At 40.1% G+C, this 22,008-nt stretch overlaps 1 protein-coding gene and 1 pseudogene across 1 annotated transcript; both read left to right on the top strand.

The window, feature by feature from the left end:
• Window positions 1-3,008: 3,008 nt before the first annotated feature.
• LOC115693419 (transcription factor GTE10-like) lies at window positions 3,009-13,793 on the top strand (annotated as a pseudogene).
• Window positions 13,794-19,426: 5,633 nt separating this feature from the next.
• Window positions 19,427-21,368, top strand: LOC115693418 (uncharacterized). Its single transcript, XM_030620409.1, has 3 exons — window positions 19,427-19,994; window positions 20,233-20,471; window positions 20,592-21,368. The coding sequence occupies exons 1-3, from the start codon at window positions 19,427-19,429 to the stop codon at window positions 21,366-21,368; spliced, it is 1,584 nt and encodes a 527-aa protein (XP_030476269.1).
• Window positions 21,369-22,008: the final 640 nt, after the last annotated feature.

A 22,008-nucleotide genomic window follows, 5' to 3' on the forward strand; every position in this document is an offset into this window, starting at 1 on the left:
GTGTCCGGGCCAGCTTGCGCGCACCTCGACTATTTCTCGGGGGAGACTAGCACAGCAACCCACCGCCATGGATTCCCACTTAAATCACAAGTGCTCAGCTGGGAAATCGAATCTGGGACCAGTGCGCCTAACCACACAATCCCAAGTACGCCCTAACTAACTGAGCTACCCATTGGTGGGTGCATCAGGATTCTCTTTTTTTTTTTTTTGGTAAGGACATCAGGGTTCTCTTTCATGCTCACTTGGTGGACAAAAACAGAATCGAGACAATACTCTCGCCGACCCCTAATGGGCTAGTTCGGGTTGCGACATCCTTGGACGCGGCATCCTCCTCCCTGCCACCCACCCACTAAAAACCCTCGCTTACCCTAAACTAAGGGTGAGCAAAAGGAGGTTCGCTAGCCTTAGATGGAGGGAGGGACTCTAGGTAGAGGAGGCGCGATGGTGAAGAAACAAGGCGATATATTTTTGAACTTTCGGGATGGGATTTTTCTTAAAATGTTTTTATGCTTGATTTTTTTTTTATGTTCTTTAGTGATTGGTTGAGCGAAACAAAGTATATTAATTTCATGAAATTATGTAAAAACCCAACTAACTAGTTGATTACCGCATAGCGTTTTAAAACCCCAAAAAAAAAATCAGTATCTACGGCATTTTCACTCGATTACAAATAAATATCCTATGTCGCGAGATTAAAAAAAATCAAGTTTTGCAACGTTTTGTAAAAGTTAAGCCTTTTCATTAAATGTAAAATGTATTTCTGTTTATTTTAAGATATCTTACGAAGGCCTAACTGATTTTATTACAATCAAAAGAGAAATTGCATTGATTGTGAATTTTTATTTCGTGATATTTTACAAAGGATTGCAAGGTTTTGATGTAAATATAAAAAAAAAACTATACTTACGAATTTTGTGTACTAATCAATATATTCGTGATTAAAAAGAAAATTATATTTAAATTTAAGGGCCTAATCTATATTTAGCCCATCAGATTGGGTGAATCATGACCCTTCATTTTATGGAACCTTCTGGTGAACAATTTATGGCGTCAGATTTCAACGGCCCATGATCTTCTAAATTTAGGCCAATTGCCAAATTATGGGTACTTTCTCAACCAATAATTTCTGATGATTAAGTCAAAGATTGGAAATTTTGTTTTTTGGCAATTTCTGAAAAGTCAATGCACAAAGTCAACTCCTCTGTGCATCTGCTAGAAATGATCGCCGGCTTGTTGATTTTTTTCTGAGAATGGGGTCCGGTGGGTTTTGATTGGAAATTCACTATAGGTGACATTTTGCTTGCAAATCAAATTACATTATTCTTTTTTCTCCTTTTAGGTATAGTTTTGAGTTTATACATGATAATTTTTCTTTGATTTGCGAGCAAAATGTCACCTATATTGAATTTCCAATCAAAACCCACTGGACCCTATTCTCAGAAAAAAAGGAGACATTTTGATTTGCTCAATCAAATCGTATTTATACGCCAGTGCATCTTAATTGGTGTAAAATTCTTTCGGGCAACGTTTGTGTGTGGAAGAAATTATTTGGATACGTAATCTCATTCAATTTTTGTTGCTTGCTATGTAAGGTACATTCTTATCAAACAAATATAATTTATCGGTCTCGATTTGTATGGGTCTGGTACTAGCTTTTCTTGATTATGCTATTATATGCTGAATGGCATATGTAGATGAGGTACCTTTAGCGTAGGTTGACCCTATGCATCTAAAGGTTCTAAACCATGTGGATTACATTTTTTCTTGATGAGCATCACAAGTATAACAGTCAGGTCCGAGTTAGATAGAATCGAGTGAGGAGCACTCCATGTTCATCACTTTTGTGGGTCTGTCCCTGTTTATCATGGTGCTGGTGCGTGGTTATATTTCTTAATTTTGGTGTAGGTGGTTCCAATTATTTTGTCTTCTCATTCTTCTGTGCATGGACATGGGCATGCGTGGATCTTCATTGAAAAGGATGTTTCTTTGTTTTGAGAATAGACTTCAATTCTTGTGTATTGGAGCGATGTAGGTGATACGATGCCTTTAGATTCTCTCTGATTCTCTGATTTGATGTTCTTTCTGAATAATAGCGTAGAGCATTTTATGGTTTCCAGTCAAATGCTTTGACCAGTGAGGTAGGGTCATAATGGAAGGTTATTTCCCAAGCTAATAGTTCGTTATTGATTGAGTGTCGCATTTCTTCTCTGTGATGGCCTAGGTTTTGCTAGTTCCTAAGGACTTCACTACATTTTATCTTTCTTCAGTGTATATCGAAGGAAGATTTGATACTAAATAGAGGTCCATCGTGTAAGAGCAACAATATAGTGGGAAAAGAGTTGGTTGTTGTTCTTCTCGTTAGGCGTATATTTTAATAGTACCTCACTCTGTGGTATGTGGACTGTTTTTCAAAGCAAGTGTCCTATTCTTGGTTTTGGAATTAGAATGGTATTGCTAGGCTGTTTAAAGAATAGGAAAGGAAGCTCTCTTGGGGGAGAAGACATCTTTATTTTTATTCTCTTGAAAATTTAACATGCCTTGTTTGAGCCATTTCTTTATCCAAATAGGATTGCGCAGAAAGAGGAATTAGGGAGAAGTTCTTGTGGTGGGTGCAAGTGAACTCGACTTCGATGCTATTATTTGTGGGTTTGGGTTCTTCTTTTGGGTGGTTGAACTCTTGGGTGTCGTTGATTTTTTCGGAATCATCAGTTTTTGGCTTCAAGGTTATGCTCTTGTTCTTTAGTTTAGTGTGTTTTGACGCTGCCTTCAGTGATTGTAATTTTTGTTGTGCATGGGTTACGGTTTTGAAATTGTTTTCCAGTCTCATGGTTTTTATGCTTCAGTTGTACTAATTATTTTTTCATTCCTCTTTCCCTTGTTTGGCTTTCCTCCATGTCAATTCTCAGCAGTTGTAGGTACAACATTATTTCTTGTTGAGAAGGTTAATTGTCATAGCCTGAAGAGCCAATCATTCTGAGCAGCACTTGTTGGTTTTCTAGTGCGTCATGATGATAGCGACGGAAAGTGCAGTTGTAAAGAAGGTGAAGGTAAAGTTTTCTGGAAGAAGAATCGAAGCAGAACACCAATCCGGATCATGTGGATATGGGTAGCAGAAGCTGCTTATTGATGATTGGACTTCTGGCGCTGTGAATGGAAAGGAGAAGAATGGCAATTTGCCTTCTAAAATCGAGGCTGATGCTGGTGATTGTACGAAGTTTGGAAGTTCCGTCTCTGATGCTAATAATCGTGGACCTCAAGTAGAGCTTGAAGTTGCAAAGAAGAGACAAAGGATGGATCGAGCTGTTACGCAAAAATGTTCTGCCATTTTAAAGAGACTAATGCACCATCCATGTGGTTGGCCTTTCAACCAACCAGTCGATCCGGTAAAGCTAAACATACCAGATTACTTCTTAATCATATCAGAGTCAATGGATTTAGGGACAATAAAATCTAAGCTCAAGAAAAATATGTATCATGGAACAGAAGAATTTGCTGCTGATATCGGGTTGACCTTTTCTAATGCCATGTGCTACAATCCACTCAGCAATAAAGTACATATAATGGCAGATAAGTTGAATAAGATCTTTGAGACGGGATGGAAAGCTCTTGAGGCAAAGTGGAGCAATGGAGACCCTGGAATAGTGAAGGGGTCCGTATTGAGTAGACGAAGTAGAGAAAGCAGTGCCATGGCCCAAGACACCTCCTCAGTGCACCAGTTTGCCTCAAAACAGGATGCAAACTGGAGAGACGATAAAGAAAAACTGTGATGCTATTTTGTTAAAGGTGAGCATTGTTCACTGCAGGAATAGATGTTCGGGATGTTATTATTTTCCTAAATTTAATTCAATTGGGAAAGCATTAGCCAGTATTCTTACCAGCAGAGTGTATTTGATTTTGTCGACTGAGGTTTGCATCTATTGTATCAGAAATATATTAATTTGTGGTTAACTGGTTCCTGAGCCGGTCAAAGTTGTACAGAGTTGCACAACCAAGTCATTAGGAAATAACAACAAAGGTAATGAAGTGGCAGCATATAATTTCTGCTCTAGTAGCTCTCTTCTAGATCTAATTGACACTGTGTCTTATAGGCACTGATGGTGTTAGTGGACATACTTGCCGCTCCAAGTGTAATGCATGTGGCAATACAACATGCTGATGCAGTGTTGCTGGACCGCCTTGTGCATCTTCAATGGGTAAATAATCTTCCTTTTCTGTCTCTATTTAAGGAGCTGTTATTTTGGTATCTATGGAGCACTGATTATATGTTTGTTGGCTTTTTGGATTTACCTTCAGAGAAGGGCCGAGATCATGAATGTACTATCGATGCTCCAAGACTGGTATATCTAGATTTTAATGTATTTCTTTTTGATAAGTTGAACAGTTCTGTTCGTATGCCATTTGATTTGGTGCTGAAAATTGCTACCTGAACTTGCAATTTTAGGCCAGGAACTCGTATATAGTGCAGACTGCAGACCAGTAAATCTGATCCAGATTCTGATGGTAAGTGCATCTTTCGGATTTGTGATGTTTGAAGTTCAATGTTACAACGATCATTCAATTTGGTTCTGGAAATATTCAAAGGCGCTGTAAGTGCTGTGGACGATGGAAATGTCTGTATTAGTTCCCACCTTGCAACTCCATCTACGGATGCCACATGTGGGGAAGGTTAGTATGCCGTGAATTGTAGGTTGAGATATATTTTGGCCATTCAAGAAAGCAGGAGAATGAGCCATAATGAGACTGTGAGAGGGTGGAGTGCTTCTCTCCTCGACACACAGCTGTCACCTAAAAAGGCCCTGCGTGCTGCAATGTTAAAGAGTCGCTTTGCTGACACCATCTTAAACGCACAACAGAAGCCACTACTTGATCGTGTATGCATTTTGTTGGTAGTAGATGATGCTATGAAGTGTATCATAACAGTTGTTTCATACATGCCTTTTGTAATTACAGTGCAATAAGGCTGATCCTTTGAAGATGCAACAGGAGAAGGAAAGATTAGAGAGAAGGCAGCGTGAAGGTTATAAAAAGTTAACCTATTGTTATATTTGTTCGCTTAAGACATGTGCCAATCTTTTGCAAATGCTCTCACATGAGCAGGGAACTAGATTTACTCTTTAAACTTTTCTCTCTATTTGCTCTGAATTCCTCTCTTATGATTTCAATTGTGTTCAAGCAAGTTAATTTTGATATATGGTAAGTTCACAAAGTAGAAAAGCAATTGGCTAGTTCATTTTGAGTTCTTGAGCAGCATCGTGTTTTTTTATTGTGTTTTGCGAACACTTTTCTCTAGCGAGCAGCAGAGAGGTTATTGTTTGCATCGTTCTTGTCTGTAGTTGTTGGTTTAGTAATTTCATCTGAAGAGCTTATAGAAGTTGGGTCGATGTTACCCTTTTCAGATTGAGTGTGATAACCCAGACTCAAAACTGGATATGTGAATGGATACAGGCCTTGTATATTTTCTTACAATGGTCCTTTGTAGGTCCTAAAGTCCACCAGTGTTGTATTCCTCAAAAGGATTCAGTTAAGTCTGTCTTTGTGGCCATTGCCATGGAAGTCAATTTGGCAAGCATTGTAGGAGCCTTGTATTGACCTTAAGTTTTGACCTAAGGGAGCTGGCTGCATACTGTATTAAATTTGTAATTGCATCTCTGGCCTTGCTCCTTAAACTATGATGGGATTGATGAATTAATGCTGGCTAGATCTTGAGTGATATCAGTAATCTGTGTGGGGTCTGGCAGTTGGTGACTGAGCCAGGGAGGTCCGGTCCGATGCTGAAATTTCTTCAACAAGAGATTTTTTAAATTAATATCATTTATCCACTCTTAACTTTTGGCTAAATCATCGACAATATCTATGTGTACTACTGCTCTGGTTTGCACCCTGAAGGCTTCCAAGACCTTATAATGCACTTGAATTGAGATTAATTTTTATGGCTACTGTCATTGTGGGTTCTATGAGCGTTGGTAGAGTTATCCAATGAGAGGGAGCTACTTTACTGGGGTGCTTTCCATTAGTCCTACTAGATATCATGGATTTTTCTTTGCCTAGGTCAAATGGCCGAATTCTTGTTACTGTGCTTAAGGGGTAAAGAATCTTATTTGTGGGGGAAAACAAAAGTAGCTTACAAGTAGATCACATCGTTTGCTGATGGCGTTCTTGTGGGCCTTGTAGGACTGGTTGTGAGCGGTGTGGCTCTTCGACTTCGCCATCCCTGCCCTGTCAAAATGGGAAATATGTGAAGTCATTTGAGCATTATCGAGTACGCACCATTGACCTCTCACTTATGGTATCAACAATCAAAACCATGCTTAAATGTATTAGTCAACGCATTGAAATATGCAGGGGGATGTCCATCAACTATTCTACGTGGTTATCTTGATCCAGGTATGAGATAATTCTACCAGCCACTCCAAATGTTATTGAAAACATAGTAATAATATGTTTCCTCACGTAATTTCTTTAACATATGCTTTTCGTATTTCACCATAGTCAACTTTATACTTGTGTATGGAATTAAGACAGTGCATGTTATTGCAGAGGACTACCAAACGTTATTATCTTGTGTTACGAAACCATTCTTTCAAATTTTCACTGTGGAATTGTTTTAGAAGCAAAGGTCCTCATCGTCACTATCCTTTATGTTAATGAAACTTCCTCCATTGAATTATTCACGTTACATGAGAACCTTTCAATTCCTAAGAACTTCAGCTGTGATTCTTGTGTCTTTCTAATAACAGTCTTGCAGCCAAAAAGATCATGGTAAATAGTGTCAAGAAAAGGTCTTTTACCTCAGTAAAACAAAAGTTTGTAGTGTCGATGTTTTTAGTTACACAGCCTTAATCATTCAAGAAAAGAAAAAAGAATGTGAAGTAAATGATAAAAAAGGAGTACTTTCAAGTCAGGAATGCTGAGAAGATGTTCAGAAAATCTTTATGTAAATCTCCCTATTGTTCTACGTTTCATTAGGAAGATGTCTACCTTGAATTATCTAACTTATCAAATATCTCCCGTTCAAGCTTCAACCTTGGTTAGCTTTCGAAAGATCAATTGAAATGATGTATCTGCTCAGGAACTTCTTTCTAAATTGAAATATTTCCTCAATCAGCTGGCATTCTGCACCTTGGGAGATGGTATTTATGGCATTATAATCCTTAAATACACAGGAATATTAGTAGTTTCAGGCACTTCAAAAGAAATCTGAAGAGGAAGAGAAAAGAGGTGCAAAACGAAAATAGATGATGAATAAATTTTATACTTGAAATGGAATAAGTGGATCAGATCACCTTCTGCAATACCTATGACCACATGTTGCCGTATCAATGTATTTCCAGTTAAGGTTTTGTCTAAATTGCACATCATCTATAACAAGCTATTATAATAAATTGAACATCCAGATTAGTTACGTAAAAATGATATGGTACTAGGAACTCCAACTCATTATTAGCAATATTTGATATATCAGATAGATGTACAATGACTTTACTAATCGGATCATAGACCCTTTGATGTTGAAAAGTCAACATGGTCTTTCGGAATAAGTCTTCATAAGTTGGAGAAACTTTAATGTTGGAATCTTTCAAATACTCAATCAGTTGTATCTAATGAATTCTAGAGTTATAAAGAAAGAGACAATATTTATCTGATGATTGAAAGCTTGTTCATTAAGGATATATAACCAATTGTATACTGACTTTAACATAAGTTTTGAATGTTTTGAAGAAATCATGCGCTGATTGTAGATTAATGTTAGGGAGTGATTGCAAATAGTCACAACCGCTCAATATCCACATCTTAAAAACCATTTGCTTAGTAAATCCATCAAAATCGTTGCTGTTTTGTAGTAGATTGGAGTACTTGAAATCAATTTCATGCCCAAACTTGTGAAGATTATCTGAAAAATTAAACATATATAACCACAGAAAACACTCAATAAAGTGGGTCGAAAAGGCTATAGTTTGCGTAGGGGTTGCGTGTTGTAATGAATAAGATTTAGCAAGAAGCTGCTACTAGATTACTCACTCTGGTATATAAGATTCGTGTCCTCTGTGATTACAGCATCAACCCGTTCATTGATTGCCAAGAGAGTGATTTGAGCATCCGCCTCATAAAGGGGCAACAATAAAAGAAATGTTCTCCTGCTTCAAGACCTTCCACATGCAACTATACCAATCGAGATGCGATAAATTCATCATGAATGATACTTTAACTTATTTCAACCATACATTGCATGACCAGGAGTATTTTTCATATCTTGATTAGCTCATGTGCCATGGAAGGTCTCGTAGAATCGACCGAGCCTATCCAGTTTGGATATTTAGGAAAATGTTTTAAAGTTTTGCAATCATGTTTAGAATCACTGAAGGTCTATGACAACCTTGCTTACGTAGGTCAAGGAAGAAAAAACTTACTCGTGCTATTGAGCATGAGTCAAAATAGAAATGGTGCTGCTGCTTATCAATGCTATAAAAAAACAGTAGACATCACACCATGGCACATGAGCTAATCCAGATATGAAAAATACTCCCAGTCATGTAATGTGTGGTTAAAGTAAGTTAAATTGTCATTTCTGATTAATTTATCGCATCTTCATTGGATTGGTTGCATGTGGAAGGTTCCAAAGCAGGAGAATTTCTTATTTTGTTGTTCCTTATGAGGCGGATGATCAAATGACTTTCTTAGCAGTCAGTAAACAAGTTTGGGCTGTAATCACAAAGGACTCGGATCTTATACCATTCGACTGTCCTAGAGTGAGTTATCCAGTAGCTGCATCTTGCTATATCTTATCCATTACAATATGCAACAACTAAGCAAACTATAGCTTTTTTGACCCACTTTATTGAGTGTTTTATGTTGTATATGTTTAATTTTTCAGATAATATTCAAAATGGACATATTTGGGTATTGATTTTATGTTGTATATGTTTAATTTTTCAGATAATATTCAAAATGGACATATTTGGGTATGAAGTTGAGTTCAAGTACTCCAAGCTACAACAGAGCAACGACCTCAGTTTTGCTGGATTTACTAAGCATATGTTTTTTAGATGTGCATATTGTGCATTTGTGACTATTTGTAATCACTCCCTAACATTAATATGCAAACAATGCATGCACTCTTCAAAACATTGAAAAATTTATGATAAAGTGATCATACAGTTGGTTATATACCCTTGAGCAAACTTTCAATCATTATATAAATTTTTGTCTCTTTCTTTGTAACTCCAGCATTCATTTAATACAGGTAATTGAGCTCTTGAAAAATTCCAATATTGAAGTTCCTCCAACTTATGAATACTTATTCCAAAAGGCCATATTGACTTTTCAGCATCAAAGGGTCTATGATCCGATTAGTAATGCTATTGTACATCTATCCGATATATCAAATGTTGCTGATGATGAGTTGGAGTTCATATGACCATATCCTGTTTATGGAACTAATTTAGATGTTCAGTTTGTTAAAATAGCTTGTTATGGATGATGTGCAATTTAGACAAAACTTTAACTGAAAATACATTGATACAGCAATATGTGGCCATAGGTATTACAGAAGGTGATCTTGATCCATTTACCAAAGCTCCATTTCAGGTATAATATTTATTCATCGTCTATTTTTGTTTTGCACTTCGTTAGGCTAGTAGCTCATCTATAGTGCAGACCAGTTAATCTGATCCAGATTCTGATGGTAAGTGCATCTTTCGGATTTGTGATCTTTGAAGTTGTTCAATGTTACAACGATCATTCAATTTGGTTCTGGAAATACTCAAAGGGGCTGTAAGTGCTGTGGATGATGGAAATGTCTGTCCTAGTTCCCACCTTGCAACTCCATCTACGGATGCCACATGTGGGGAAGGTTAGTATGCCGTGAATTGTCGGTTGAGATATATTTTGGCCATTCAAGAAAGCAGGAGAATGATCCATAATGATAATCTATCAGCGTGGAGTGCTCCTGTCCCTAAAAAGGCCCTGCGTGCTGCTATGTTAAAGAGTCGCTTTGCTGACACCATCTTAAAGGTGCGACAGAAGACACTACCAGATCATGTATGTGTTTTGTTGGCAATAGATGATGCTATGAAGTGTATCATATCGGTTGTTTTATAGACGCCTTTTGTAATTACATGCGATAAGGCTGGTACTGTGGAGATGCAACAGGAGAAGGCAGTGTGAAGGTGATAAAAAAGTTAAACCTAATTATTATATTTTTTCCCTAAGACGTGCAAATCTTATGCAAATACTCTCACATGAGCAGGGAACTAGATTTACTCTTTAAACTTTTCTCTCTATTTGCTCTGAATTCCTCTATTATGATTTCAATTGTGTTCAAGCAAGTTAATTTTGATATATATGGTAAGGTCACAAAGTAGAAAAGCAATTGGCTAGTTCATTTTGAGTTCTTGAGCAGCATCGTGTTTTTTTATTGTGTTTTGCGAACACTTTCTCTAGCGAGCAGCAGAGTTTGGGTTATTGTTTGCATCGTTCTTGTCTGTAGTTGTTGGTTTAGTAATTTCATCTGAAGAGCTTATAGAAGTTGGGTCGATGTTACCCTTTCCAGATTGAGTGTGATAACCCAGACTCAAAACTGGATATGCGAATGGATACAAGCCTTGTATATTTTCTTACAACGGTCCTTTGTAGGTCCTAAAGTGCACCAGTGTTTTATTCCTTAAAAGGATTCAGTTAAGTCTGTCTTTGTGGCCATTGCCATGGAAGTCAATTTGGCAAGCATTGTAGGAGCCTTGTATTGACCTTAAGTTTTGACCTAAGGGAGCTGACTGCATACTGTATTAAATTTGTAATTGCATCTCTGGCCTTGCTCCTTTGATTATGATGGGATTGATGAATTAATGCTGGCTAGATCTTGAGTGATATTAGTAATCTGTGTGGGGTCTGGCATTTGGTGACTGAGCTAGGGAGGTCTGGTCCGATGCTGAAATTCCTTCAAGAAGAGATTTTTCTAATCAATATGATTTATCGACTATTAACTTTTCGCTAAATCACTGCAATATCTCCGTCTACTATTGCGCTGGTTTGCACCCTGAAGGCTTCAAAGACCTTTTAATGCACTTGAATTGAGATTAGTCTTTATGGCTACTGTCACTGTGGGTTCTATGAGCGTTGGTAGAGTTATCCAATGAGAGGGAGCTACGTTACGGGGTGCTTTCCATTAGTCCTGTTAGATATCACAGATTTTTCTTTGCCTAGGTCAAATGGATGAATTCTTGTTACTGTGCTTTTCTTTCACTAGCTGGAGGATAGTTTCAGCTTGATGATTGGACAAATCTTTCTTTAAGAGGTAAAAGAATCTTATTTGCGGGGAAATAATGAATATGTGATTAATTGCGGGCGAAATAATTGTTCTAGGAAAACAAAAGTAGTTTACAAATGAAGACACAGAGTTCAAAGTTTGAAACCATCTCTCCTTCAAAAGAAATTTCGACCTCTAAGCTCTTTTATATCTATCTAGCTTCGAAATGAGAAGTTGAAGTTGTTTAGGTTTCTGCTGGCTTGCTGCAATTACCCCAAGATTTAGGTTTCTCTGCAAACCCACTTTACCAAAGGAAGTACTCTTCATAGACAGTCTCTTGGCCAAGAAGCCAATAGAGAAGTGCAAACGATGAGCTGATTTCCTCATAATCTTACGTAGTGGTAGATCACATCGTTTGCTGAGGTCTTTCCTGTTTTCCATGAAAAGTCACCTCATCGGTGAACACTGTTGTTGGAGCCTTTTAAAGCAAGGAGCTTAGTTTTGTAGGATTGAGGTCAATCAAACGGTTCTCTTTAGTGTTTAATGTCGGCATATCCCTGTTCTGGTTAGATTTTGTTTCTTCTGACCTTATTTTGATTGTTAATGTGCTATGTACCATTACTACTACAAATCGACCCTGTTAACCAGAAAGACAAGCAAGATTTTAGCAAATTATTCCTTTTCACCTAGTATCCAATAAGGTTTGTCTTCTCTCTCCTCTGTATCACCATCCTCCGTATCACCATCCTGCAGGGAGGTTTAGAGAATCATAGGACTCTTCTAACTCACTTGCATGTATGTAAGCTTGTTCTTGCTGCGATCTGAGGATGCCGATCCTCTGGCAGTGGGAACAACTTTCGTCGGAGAACTATGATAAGGCTCTTGTAGATTTGTTTCCCAATAACTGCGGTGCCACTTGGGGCAAAAAAAGAAAAATAATGTTCTGCTGCCATTGATTGGCCTGAGGCAATGCATTTTGCATTAGTTTTTCCAGTGGTCATAAATGGTGAAATGTAATGTAAAGTTAACACATTTAGTGACGTGTTTCATATGGGAAAGCTTTCATAGCAATAATACTGTGCTAATTTAGTTCATCACTACCAACAATTTATTATGATTAATGTGCCAGTCAGTAGATGAAAAGATGTTAAAAAGGATATAGCATTGGCACACAGCATGTGTGTAAATGAAAGTAAAACAATTACTAACAATGGGAAGTTTATGAAGGTGGAGGGATGAAAACTTTTGCTGGAACTGCTTACCCTTCATGAGTGCAGCATTAGGCACTTCCATTAATCACTTTATTCCTATACAATGATTGGTAATTTTTGTTAACCAAGTAATTTGTTGGTGTAATAATACTGATCCGAAATCCTGATCCATCAAATGATCAAATGAGTCATCAATTCCAAACAAGTTTGGCTGTCAAATTATGATATGAGACCTCTTATTGATTAAGCTAACTCAGTGGGTAGCTGGACAATTCAATTTCCTAAGATGTCCCTGGTCTTGTGAAAACTCTTCTTTCCTTGACAGACATTCTTTCCACAAGAGACTATTCTGCCGCCACGATAGGTCTGAACTCTATTTTGGTAGAGAGAACATGCGAACCTTTGTCAGCCCGTTTTCCATATACTTCAGATCTGATTGTCTGAATGTAATCCCCAAATATGTTGCTTTTGGTTTTGGCATTTAATGTTGTAGTTTTCGTTCATCACGGATATTGGAATTAGAACAGTTATTGGAATTTCATTGCTGTTCCAACAACTCGTATTGTGGTGATTAACAATTTTGTCTTCTTACAATGCAGAAAAAGCAAGGATTGAAGCTCAGATCAGAGCAGCAGAAGCTGCTGAGCGAATGAGAGCAGAGGCTGACGGCAGAAAGCAAAGGGAGAGAGAGGGAAGCTGCTCGAATTGCACTTCAAAAGGTTTAACTCTTCGACTTGTTTCTTCATGGGTGGTCAAAACTGAAAAAAGTACTTGTATTCAACACTGATGGGCGTGAAATTGTTTAATTCTACATTCAGATGGAAAAGACTGTCGACTTAGAGGAAAATCTCGAGATTTTGAAGGAACTTGAGATGTTGAGTGGGTGTTCTGGTTCATCACCTCATCTTGCTGACGTTGATGATGGATCTGAAATCAGGACTGTTTGATGGGGCTCCCTATAAGAATCCGCTGGAGCGCTTAGGATTGTTTATGAAGGATGAGTTTTTGGGAGACGTTGATGATGAGAAAATTTTGATTGGGGAGGAGGGTGAGATTCTTTCGTAGTTGACATTCATAGTTCCAATGGGGTTGCAGTTGATCTCAGTTTTTTTTCTCAATTTTTATGAGCTCTTTTGAGCTACGATAGAGCTAAATGTTGCTGTAAATCAAATCCCTTTTCTGGTGGAAATACAGAGGTAGTGATTTGGTGATTAAATGCTACGTGTGAGGCAGCTTGTTTGTTGGATGTCTTGTGTCGTGGCTGATTTTAGTCAGGCGTGTTGTGCGGTGTAAAAGTGGAGACTTTGGCGTACGGTAATGCGAATGATGTATTGGCCCTTCGTTGAAGTGACTCAGAATTTTCATTCATAAGTATCAGCATCTGACTGTACTCTATTTTTATTTGCGCAACCATAGAAAAGAGGTAGTAAACTACTTGCAGAGCATGTGGTGGTTGCTGGTGAATCAGTCCTAGAACTATGACCAAGCAAAAGAAGATTTGGCCCCCTAGAAGGCTAGAAAGGCAGTCTGATAAGAACGTGGAACGAGCTGAAATGTAAATAAGATGGATTTTGAGACATCGTTTCCTTCTGCTCTGTGTTCAATTTGAGAAGTGTTTGGCAATTTGACAATAATGCCCTGATATGTTATTAACAGAGTTGTCCCATCACGTGATGTACTTGTTAGTCACCCTGGAATTGTCACAAACTTGGGAACAACCTCAACCATATCACTCAGTAATTCATGTTGAATCTTAGGCTGTGTTCGTTTGGCGGAAAATATTTTTAAGAAAATATTTTCCGGGTTTTCCGGTGTTTGGGGGCGGAAAACATTTTCCCCCGGAAAACATTTTCCCCTCAATGAGGGAAAACATGACCAAATTGGCGGAAAATGATTTCCGCTTCTGAAAAGTGGAAATCATTTTCCGCCAAACTCCTCCTTCCCCCCCTCCGGTTGCCGCCGCTGCCCCTCGGATGTCGGTCACCGCCGGCCGCCGCTGGTCGATTGGTTGCTTTGCCGGGTGGCGCCGTGCCTCGCCGCGGCATAGCCATGCGCCGCCGATTCTGCCGGCCGCCGCCGCCGCCGCCGCCGCCCCGCGCCCCGGACGCCCGGCCGCCGGACGCCGCCGCCGCCGCCGCCGCCGCCGGATGCCGCCGCCGACCGCCGCCGCCGCCGTCGCCGGCGAAAAATATTTTCCGAAACTTTTTCATATTGGTCGCCGAACACCGGAAAATTCTATTCCGGGAAAACATTTTCCAGGAAAATGACTTCTGGGAAAATATTTTCCAAAAGGAGAATATTTTCCGCCAAACGAACGGAGCCTTAATGGACGTTTTGATCAGTATGGAGAAAGAGAAAGGAGGGGGGGTATATGCTGTTTGATCTCGACGGAACAAAATCCTTAACTGCGCAAATGATTGGTAAGGCGAGGAGAGGAGCGAGCGAAGGAATTACATCCTGAAGCTGCATCCAAAATAGACATTTTGCGCAACAAATGATGCCGTGATGGTATCCTATTCATACTGGGGAAAATTGTCCAAAAAATTTTAAACCTATTGCATTTTTGCCAATTTAGTCATGAACCTTTGAATTTTGCCAATTCAGTCATAAATATTTTTACTTTTTGCCAATTCAGTCAATCCGATCAATTTTAGCCGGCCTATGCTGACATGGCCGCCGGCTGTCCGACCAACACTGACGTGACAATTTTTAAATAATTTTTTTCTTTTTTTCTTTTCTTTCTTTTTTTTTTCTGCCCCTTCTTCCCTCTAGCCGGTCCGGCGACTGACCAGAGGCGCGGCCTCACCGGCCTCTAGCAAAGCTTGCCCCCAACGGTCACTGGCGAGGGTGAGCCTCACCTGCCACTACTTGGGTGAGACCAAGGCCAACCTCGCCATCGTTGGGTTTCACCTTGGCTAGCGACGGCGGGCCGGCCTTGCCTAGCCAAGGTTAGGCCGGGCGAGCTTTGCCCTAGGCCAATGGGGGCGAGTTTCGCTAGAGGCCGGCAAAGTCGACCTTGCCAGCCCGTGACCGACTAGAGGGAAGAAGGGAAAAAAAAAGAAAAGAGAGAAAAGATATAAAAAAGAAAACAATATTAAAAAATTGCAACGTCAGCGTTGGCCGGGCAGTCGGCGCCGGCCTGCGGCCACGTCGGCACTGACCGGTCAAAATTGGCTAGATGGACTGAATTGACAAGAAGTGAAAAGGTTTATGACTGAATTGATAAAATTGTAATAGATTTAGGACTTTTTGGATAATTTTCCTGTTCATACTGTGTAGCGATTCTTGGTAGCTCTGTCGAACTTCTTGGCACCCTCCTGCAATAGTATCCAAGATATCCAGTCGCGCATATATCATGATATGACTGGAAAAGGAAACACCTAAAATTTAAAAAGCGACACAAGTTGCTCCATGGTCGTCGAAACTCACATGAAATACGAACCCCGCTTTTCTTGCTGTAGCCGAGGAACTCCTTCCCCTGCTTCCAAATGCTCATCTGCAGAAGGCCAGGCTAATGCGAGTAATGTCCGAGTGGCGGGGCGAAGCGATTCGCACGCTAATTTGCTGCTTGTCACTAAATGACTGGAACTAGAACTGGCTCGAAGAAGAGTTTAACTGAGCAGCATCGTCCGAGGCATTTCAGTACATAGACTTACATGGTTACTCTCTATGTTTAAATGTGTAATTAACGCTCTATATAAGTATTATCATCTCACAGTCGTCCTAATTAAGTTATTTTGATTATTCTCTATCGTGGTGATTTTACGAGGGAGAAAAGAAGTTCAATGGCGACAATGATTGCAAGAAAGCTTCACTTGATCATCCGATTCGAAGTTGGCTCCAAGAGGATGATTTGCCAAATATGTGGGCTAAGAGGAGACGCGTTACTTCGTTCGTTTGGAATATTTGAAATGCCATAAGTTACAAGAATCGCTTCAAGACCACAGTGTCACCGAGCAAAACTGCGTCAAGCTACTCTGCCTGCGAGAGGATTTCAGCGAGGCTATGGATCAGGCCGAGGCGAAGGGCATGTCACGGAGGAAAAAGTAATGTGGTTACGTGTTTCTGAATTGGCGGATGAATAGCTTTGGATGTTAATCAATCTTTGTTTTGTGTTGTTCATACTCAACTATTGTTTTCGAGCCTCAATTAATGTATATCTTTGAAATCTGGCTTTTCTATGTGAGGAGTAGTTTGATTGAAAGAAACAATCCTTAGTATATATTTTGTCCTAAAGGTTTTTGCATTGACGATAAGGTAAGTTTTGAGGTTCGTCAACGTCCGACGGAAGAAGATTATGATGAAACTTAATATGCTATTTGTGTCGTTAAGTAAATATAGATATAGCAGCAGAAAATCACTAAATTTAACTATGAGATGCATAGATTAATCTCTAAGTGGTTTCTTACTCGCTGCACTTACTTGGGATTGGTCATAACAAAGTAATTTCTGACGAATCCTCTAGTTTCGTCATGAATAGCTTGTCTTTAATTAGATTGGAGAGGTGGACTCAATTCGACTTTTGAAAACTAATTTGTGATATCACCTAATCGCTATTTCAAAAAAGAAAGGACAAAAATATGGTTTATACCACGAAAAATCCCAAACTGGTACACCTGTGATAAATTTACCTCAAACTAATTTTTTGACCACCAAAAACCCCAAACCGGTACACTTGTGACAAGTTTACCCTTAGTTTGTTTCCGTTAAATTTTACTGTCAAATTGCTTTATTAAATGGCACGCGGCAGTTGACTTATGTACCAGTTTTTTGTTTTACCCCCCATTTGTCACATGTGTATCGGTTTATGATTTTTTGTGATATTAATCCAATTTAACGGAAACTAACGGAGGGTAAATTTTTCATAAATTACCAGTTTAGGATTTTTAGTGGTCAAAAAATTAGTTTGGGATAAATTTATCAGAGGTCTACCAGTTTGAGATTTTTTATGGTCAAAAAATTAGTTTGTGGTAAAATTGTCACAGATGTACCAGTTTGGGATTTTTCGTGGTATTATCCCACAAAAATAAAAGGTAAACGCGCTGAGTTCACTCTAAATGAGCCTAAGATGGAGTAAAGCTTTTTGCCAGAGATTAAGTTTTGACGAGGCTATTGTGGCCGCGTATTCGAATTAGTAAGAGATGGGCAACCGTATGCCATGGAATGAGATCCTTTGGGTTAATATAAAAGACATCAAATTCAAATTGCAATATTTAAGCAAGAAAAGTCATAAGTAATTGAACCGCCACTTATTATATATGGTTGATATTCCGGCAAAACAAAATAATCACAATATTTAATTTTTCAAGAAATGAGTAGATCCCCTCAAACAGGCTTAGATCCGACACTTTGTTAGATCCCATAATATTTCTTGTCTTGGAATTCTTGAGACAAAGGTTAGGCTTGCTCTTTTTGATGAAATATCTTCTGGATTATTACCGGGATGGATATGGGCGAATAATTACAGTCATTCCCCTCATGGACGTATATGGATTGGGTGGAACCCCCAGGTTATTGATATTTTAATTCTATCCAAATCGGCTCAAGTCATCCACGGACGTGTCGGCATCCGGGCGCTGAATAAGAGTTGTATCGTTTCGGTTATTTATGCTGAACACACTTTTGCTTCCCGTCGTTCTTTATGGGCAGATCTCATCAGTTCCAGTTCTCTTTTTGAGTTGGATGCTTGGATCGTCGCTGGTGACTTCAATGCTATTCGGGATAATTCAGATAGATTGGGAAGTGCAAATGTGTGGATCCCCGCTTTTGATGAGCTTGATTCATGCTTAAATAGTGCAGGTCTTGACGACCTCCGTTATGTTGGACATAGATTCACCTAGACGACTTCCTCGGGTCCTTCTCGTAAACAAAGAAAGATAGACCGTGTGTTGATAAATGATCAATGGACCAACTCTTTCTCCTTCTTGGAAGCTACCTTCCTGGCCCCCGGCGTTTCTGACCATACACCTATGTTCATCAGAATCGTTCCCGTGAGCTCGGCTAGGAAACCTTTCAAATTTTTCAATTGTTGGATGTCACACCCTGCCTTTCCTTCCATTATCTCACAGGTTTGGGGCTCTTCTAGTGGTGGCACCCCCATGTTCAGAATTTACCAGAAACTGAAGTGCCTCAAAGGCCGGCTCAAACAGCTTAACCGAGCTTCTTTTTCGAATATCTCGAATTGTACAGCTCAGGCCAGGTCTGATCTTTTCTCTACACAGGATGCTCTCTCTTTAGACCCTCTTAATGCTGAATTGGCAAACTTGGAAAAAGAGCAGCTCCAGCGCTTCACGACCCTCCGTCTTCAAGAAGAATCATTTTTCAAGCAAAAGTCCAGAATCAGGTGGCTCAATGACGGTGATAGGAACACTAAGTATTTCCATCACTTTGTCAAAAACAACACCTCCAAAACCGTATCCTTTCGATTACGGATGATGCCGGTACCGTCCTCTCTGACCTAGTCGCGGTTCACAACCACATTGTCTCCTATTATGAGACCTTATACTCGGTTAGCTCTGATACTTTAAGCCCTACCGTGGCTGACATTCGTTCCATGACGGAGCGGGTCCTTAATGAGGAACATATCCTCCTTTTATCTCGGGAGGTCACAGATAGTGAAATCCGCAATTCCATGTTCTCCCTTGCCAAGGGTAAGGCCCCAGGTCCGGATGGGTTCAATGTCGATTTCTTCACAGCTTCTTGGGATGTTGTTAGTCCCTCGATCCTCCTGGCCATCAAGGATATCTTCCATTCTGGCTCGCTACTGAAGGAGACCAATAACACCATCCTCACTCTTATCCCGAAGATACCTAATGCTTCGACTATGAGTGATTTCTGACCTATTGCCTGTTGTAACACAATTTACAAATGCATCACCAAGATTCTGGCAAATAGGATTGCATCTGTTCTGCCCTCCATCATTGGCCCGTCCCAGAATGCCTTTGTTAGGGGACGAAGGATTGGACATAATATCATGCTCGCTCAAGAGCTCTTTGCCGGGTTTCACCATAACCCATATTTACCCAAGTGTGCTATCAAAGTAGACTTCCAGAAAGCTTATGACACGGTGGACTGGATGTTTTTGGAAAAGGTGTTGCAGTCCTTTTCCTTTCCCCAGATGTTCATTAAGATTGTTATGGAGTGTGTTACTTCCCCTAAGTTTTCTATAGCCATCAATGGAGAACTTCATGGTTACTTTACAAGTGGAAGGGGCATCCGACAAGGTGACCCTCTATCCCTCTATCTCTTCACATTGGTGATGGAAGTATTTTCCGGGATCCTTAACTCCAAGGCTAGGCTCCCGGCCTTCAAGTTCTACTGGCGTTGTAAGCCTTCCCGTCTTACTCACTTATTCTTTGCCGATGATGTGCTCGTTTTTGTAGAGGCAAATCTTGCGTCGGCAACCCTCTTGAAAGAAGGCCTTCAATTATTTTTGTCCTGGTCACGGCTTAACCCAAATGCCAACAAAAGTGAATTGTTTTTCTCTGGCGGTTCTGAAGAAGTACGAACCCAAATCCGGCTCTTGTTTGGCTTCAACGAAGGTATCCTTCCCTTTAGATACCTTGGCGTCCCTATCATTGCGTCTAGATTGAGTAAGACAGACTGCATTTCCCTCGTAAATTCTATTACTGCTCGTACTCGTTCTTGGTTGCATCGGTTCCTCTCTTTTGCGGGTCGGCTCCAGCTTATTAAATCAGTTCTTCATGCTACCCATGTCTATGGGGCTTCTGTCTTCCCCTTGCCTCGATCTGTGCTTTCCAGCATTGAATTGATACTTAGGCAATTCCTATGGAAAGGCCCGGATTTGGGTGTTGGCGGGGGCAAAAGTGCCTTGGAATGAAGTTTGCCTTCCTAAGGATGAGGGTGGGTTGGGAATTCGCAGACTCCTTGACTGCAATCGGGCGGCTTTACTCAAGCACATATGGATTCTCTTCACAAATAAAGAATCACTTTGGTGCAAATGGATTCACTCCATTTTCTTGAAGAATAAGAACTTCTGGATTGTGCCCAAGCCAACGGTGTGTTCTTGGGCTTGGAAAAAAATCTTAAATCACCGCCATGAATTCCACCTTCAATTCTTTTGGCGCATTGGCAACGGAGTAAACACCTCATTTTGGTTTGACCATTGGCATGCTAAGGGTCCTCTTTACAATTTTTTTGCGGATAGGGATATCTACCGCTCTGGAATTCCGAGGAATTCCTCGGTGAGTGAGTTCTTCTCCTCCGAATGGCCCCAATCCTCAGTCCTAGACACATTTTGCTCCTGGCTGCTTACTGTTTCTCTTGAATCGGGAGCTAGCGATTGCCTCACTTGGCACGGTCACCCCTCGGGCGAGTTCTCTTCATCCAAGGCATGGGAATTCATAAGGATCAAGGGCCAGAAAGTTAACTGGAGCTCATTCATCTGGGATCCTTCCATTGCCCCCAGGTACGGGTTTCTGTTATGGCTCACCACTCTCAATAGGCTTCCTACGCAGGTGTTTCTGTTGAGGCACAATAGGATTGCGGAAGGGGCTTGTGCCTTCTGCCGCCGTAGATCGGATTCCATCGATCATCTTTTCTTCGGCTGTAACATCACTGGCACCCTTGCCAATTTTTGGGCTTCCAAGTGTAATCTTTCCTGGCGTAATGGATCGTGGCATGACAACCTCCGATGGGCCATTCAGGTCATTGGAGGCCATAGTTTCCATCAGCGCATTGCTCGTTTCTCCCTCAGCGCATTATGCCATATCATTTGGACGGAACGAAATGACATCCTTTTTAGGAGCAAGACATTCTTTTTGCCGGCCATCCGCAACCATCTTAATAAGGCGACGAAAGATAGAGGTTTATCCTTTAAACCCGTCGAAGATAGTCCCCGCAACCGGAGAATCCAAGCCAACTGGGCCATCTCTGCCTCAATCTTTGATTCCTAGTTTCGCTTAGCTGTTGTATAGCTTTCTTTTGGCCGGAGTGGTTGGCCCGTTAATTTCGCTCTTGCGGCTTTCTAGCCTTGTTTAGTCGTACACCTTGTACCCGTTGGAACACCTTCTTTGTTCCCTCGGGTACGAGGTTTTTGAGTACGACTTCCCTTCATTGTAATTGGTGCGTTAAAAGTATATATACATCTTACCTTACCAAAAAAAAACAAAAAAAAAATTCCATATGTTGTAAACAGTAAGCTCCGTGGGAAAATCTTTTTATTGGTTTAGAAATTGAAATACAAGTAAGCTCCGTGGGAGCAAGAAACTTCAGCTTCCCTTAATTTTGATCGCAACAAAATAATTAATGCTCGACATGATTTTAGATGGAATTAGATAATATATATTTTATTAGTATAAAAAAGCACTTAATTTGTAGCCGAGAACCGGCCGGAACTCTCTCAGTGGGTGTAAATTATTCTTTTTCTTTCAAAAATTATATTTTTTTTTTTATACAGAATTATGCATTGGCAATTTATGTACAAAGATCAACACACTATCCGCCTGCACGAAGTCCAATTGATGAAAACCTAAAAAATGACAGGAATTGACATATATGGAGAACACATTAAAATTTTGTGCAATGACGCATTAG

This window comes from Syzygium oleosum, unplaced genomic scaffold (genome assembly GCF_021117445.2).
Source record: "Syzygium oleosum isolate NSW1041296 unplaced genomic scaffold, Sole_v2.1 Sole_v2.01, whole genome shotgun sequence".
Taxonomy (NCBI): domain Eukaryota; kingdom Viridiplantae; phylum Streptophyta; class Magnoliopsida; order Myrtales; family Myrtaceae; genus Syzygium; species Syzygium oleosum.

Coding starts and splice junctions, on each gene's coding strand:
- LOC115693418 (XM_030620409.1), top strand. CDS start 19,427: ATGCTCGCTCAAGAGCTCTTTGCCGGGTTTCACCATAACCCATATTTA. Junction 19,995..20,232: donor CTTGTTTGGCTTCAACGAAG/GTATCCTTCCCT, acceptor ATTGATACTTAG/GCAATTCCTATGGAAAGGCC. Junction 20,472..20,591: donor GGATTGTGCCCAAGCCAACG/GTGTGTTCTTGG, acceptor TGGCATGCTAAG/GGTCCTCTTTACAATTTTTT.